This window comes from Otolemur garnettii, unplaced genomic scaffold, assembly GCF_000181295.1.
Source record: "Otolemur garnettii isolate 467f Iridium unplaced genomic scaffold, OtoGar3 scaffold00217, whole genome shotgun sequence".
NCBI classification, from domain to species: domain Eukaryota; kingdom Metazoa; phylum Chordata; class Mammalia; order Primates; family Galagidae; genus Otolemur; species Otolemur garnettii.
In genome coordinates, this window is record NW_003852612.1 from 455,941 (window position 1) to 459,712 (window position 3,772).

Here is a 3,772-nt window from a genome sequence, read left to right on the forward strand (position 1 = left end):
GCCTTTCCAAATAAAATCTTACTGAATGTAGTCCCAGTCCTTTATTGGGCTCTTTAATCCCTTCAACCAAATCACCAAACTGCAGTTGCTTTTTGTAACTTTAGTTTCACTGGAAAACATGGGAGGGTATTTTGATATCATTTAGTAAGATGATGAGTAAACACTGTTCACTCAAAACCAAATGATTCTTTTCTAGAAAGAATCAACTGATGCACCAAGAAAGCAGACTGAATGCACAGCCAAGCCCTTCAGCACAGCCCAGACTTGTTCTTTGTAAGGAGACACAAAGGCATTTGCTAATTTCAATTGAGAGGCAACAGAAGTCTTTCTTAATCCAAAGTCAGAAGTTTCTGAAGAACTTTAAGCACAATTTCATAACAAAAGTAATACTGCTCCTATATATGTGAAAAAAGCAGAATGTCAGGTAATTAAACACATTTATAATTTTAAACTACCCTGGAAAGTTCACAAAAAAGCAAATATTTAACTATAAACATTTAAATAAGAACCTCCTTATGTAAATTTTTTTTTTAAATACAAGGAAGATAAATGATCATATAGTTTTTGGTCTAGAACTATTACTAGTTACCCAAGGGCTTCATTAAACTTAAGGGAAACAATCTTAACTTCTTTATATTTTCCCCACCCTAAATCAAATTCTAAAACATGAATTTTGACACTGCAGAAAAATATATTTATTTATAAAGATCTACTACCCTCAAGTCTCTCAGGCAACCCTAGTTCAAATAAAATGCTCCATGACATTGGCCCAAGGACAAGTCATTACAAAGATTTGGGTGTAACTGTTTTCATTACCCATACTCTCTTGATCCCCTCTTTCAATGATTCGTAACTAATCTAGTACATAAATATCTTTTTATTACATGCCAATAATCCTGTTAGTGGCAAATTAATATTTCAAATTACTATCCATGAATTTATTAAAACTTTAGATGTTACTTAAACAGCATGGCATTATGGACAAGGCATGTGATGAGGCATCAGGTGACAACAGTTTTGGTCTTGGCTCCTCCCCTTACTATCTGAATGGCCCAATGGTGTTGATCTCATTGCTCTGAACTTGTGCTTGCGAACTTGTCAGGAATATCAGAGCAAAACTATTGTCTAACTCCAACAGTAAGAATTCAATGACATCATGCAGGTAAAAGTGCTTTATAAATTATAAAGTGCTATACAATGTTAATCTTTATATTGCTTATTCTTATTAGAACTTATGTCTACAAAACACTTGCCTTTGTTTGAATCATGCCACGACGTTGTTCTCTCATTTGAGTCACTATATTCATAATGTTGAACTGTAATAAGATGACAGTAATTTTGTATTATCCATGTAGATGGGAAAACACAAACCCACATATTTTCAAATGAGTGTTCTATGTCTCTTTATAGTAAAAGATATCTCAAGATTTAAGGACTCATTTTCAGCCACAAGTAAATGTAACATTTTTTACCTAGTCCAATGTATAAGAAATACTTGAAAGCAAGAACAATCACTTATAATACGAAACACTCTCAAAAAAAACCTTACAGATTTGTCTTTGTGTATATCTTTCTGTTATCCAAAGGGAGAAGTTAAAGCAGCATTGTAATTCTGGAAAGATACAGAAGACCCCAAGAGTAGCATTGCTGTTTCTCATCTAAACAGCTCTGTCAACTCAGATAGAGACCCTAAACGACAGTCAGCCCAATGCCAGACTCTGCAGAGACCATCACAACTTTTTGGTCGCTGAATTGTGAGGTCCACCAAGGTTTGTTGCTAGTCTACAATGAGACGTGTCTAGAGAAAAGAAGTGTCTAAAAACTCTTATGGCAATCTAACATTAACACAGCATCAAGCAATGTGATCAGCTCAACTGGATTTAGAGCATCTAGTTGTGCTATTGAACTTGCTGGGAGAGTCAGGTGTGGTATTTGTACCAGCCATGTGCAGCAAGACCACGTTACACATGATATTTTAAGGTTTGTCAATTATAATCCAAAATCATATGAAAACTTTAAAAAGTAAGCATTTCTTTATTTTTATAACTTTTCATTTTTATAAGATTTTTAATTAAGTCTTTGAAAAAGACCATTTATCGTATAATACATATACATAATGATATGGATATACAGGAGGCTGTACATGGAAGTCCTGTATATCCTTCATCCAATGCTCCCCAGTAATAGCATCCTGTATAACTATAGTATAATATCAAATCCAGGAAATTGACATTGGGACAATATACAGAACTTATTCAGATTTCACCAGTTTCACATGTGGTGATACGTGCACTTGTGTGTGTGTGTGTGTGTGTTATTATGTGTGAAGATTCAAGTGACTACAACCAGTAAGGATACAGATCTGTTCCAATCCAAAATGTCTTCATGCTGTCCGTTTAGAGTCACACCCAACCTAATCCCTAACTTTCAGCACCCAGTAATCTGTATCCCATTTCTCATTTGCTATTTCAAGGTTATACCAATGGAATCACACATTATCCAACCTTCTGAGACTGAATATTTTTCCCACTCGATTCAAGTTGTTCGTGTATCAATAGTCCATTCCTTTTCATTGCTAAATAGTATTCCATGGTATAGATGTATATCAGTTTGTTTAACAACCAGTTTGTTGAAGGGCACCCACATTGTTTCTAGTTTGGGTTTACCATGAATATAATCGTCTCTGAAGAGATGTGTATAGGTTTCTGTGAGAACCTAAGTTTTCATTTTTCTGGGATAAATACCCAAAAATGCTCCTGCTGGACTATCTGATAAGTTTAGTTTAGTTTAATTTTATAGTTTTTTTTTTTTTTTTTGAAGAAACCTCAAAGCTATTTTCTGGAGGGGCTATACCATTCTACATCTCCAGTGTATGAGTATGGGTAATGTATGAGTGATCCAGTTTTTCCAAATCTTTGACAGGATTTTTCTAAATCTTGGCTAGTACTTCTCCAAACCTTCATCAGCATTTGGTGTTGTCATTATTTTTTATAGTCATCCTTCTGACAGGTGTATAGCACTATCTCATCACAGCTGTGATTTACATTTGCCCAGAGACTAATGGAGCTGAGCTTCTTTTTATGTGCTTATTTGTCATCTGTATATGTCTTCATTAGAATATCTGTTCATGTTTTTTACCCATTTCTATCTGGTTTATTTATTGGTAGGGTTTCTTTTATTGATTTTTAAGGATTATTTATATATTCTAGATGCAAGTTCTTTGCTGGATATGTGATTTGCAAATAGTTTCTCCCAATCTTCAGCTTGTCCTTTCATCTTCCTTTTTTTAGTAATTGTTATTTTTTATTAAGTCATTGAACATTCTCTTTGTTTTATTATGTCTTTGTACATTGATGCATTTATGGGGTTCAGTGTACTGCTTTGATATACAATGTGAAATGCTTACATTGATCTAAGTAACACATCCATCACAATTATACTCATTTCTTAATAGTTTTGATATGTACCATTCCATCACACACATTAGGTAAGGTCCCCTTGAATACCTTCCCTTCTCCCATATTCCCCCCTCCCCTCCCCTCTCTCTCCCCTTCTACTTTCTGGACTATAGCTATGTTTTGGCATTCAAATGGATGAAAAAATGCTCATGATCCATAATCATCAGAGAAATATGCAAATCAAAACCACTTTGAGATATCATCTAACTCCAGTAAGATTAGCCCACATCACAAAATCCTGAAGCTACAGATGTTGGTGTGGATGCAGAGAGAAGGGAACATGTCTACACTGCTGGTGGGAATGCAAGCTAATA

General features: G+C 34.7%; 1 protein-coding gene across 1 annotated transcript in view; it reads right to left on the bottom strand.

The window, feature by feature from the left end:
* Window positions 1-284: 284 nt before the first annotated feature.
* The window catches only part of PTPN20 (protein tyrosine phosphatase, non-receptor type 20), a 61,820-nt gene continuing 58,332 nt past the window's right edge, over window positions 285-3,772 (bottom strand). Inside the window, exons 7-8 of the mRNA XM_012812656.1 lie at window positions 1,254-1,316; window positions 285-395 (exon numbers count right to left, since the gene is read on the bottom strand). Of these exons, the coding sequence (XP_012668110.1) occupies window positions 330-395; window positions 1,254-1,316 (129 nt within the window). The 3' untranslated portion in view covers window positions 285-329. The remainder of the gene's footprint in view (window positions 396-1,253; window positions 1,317-3,772) is intronic.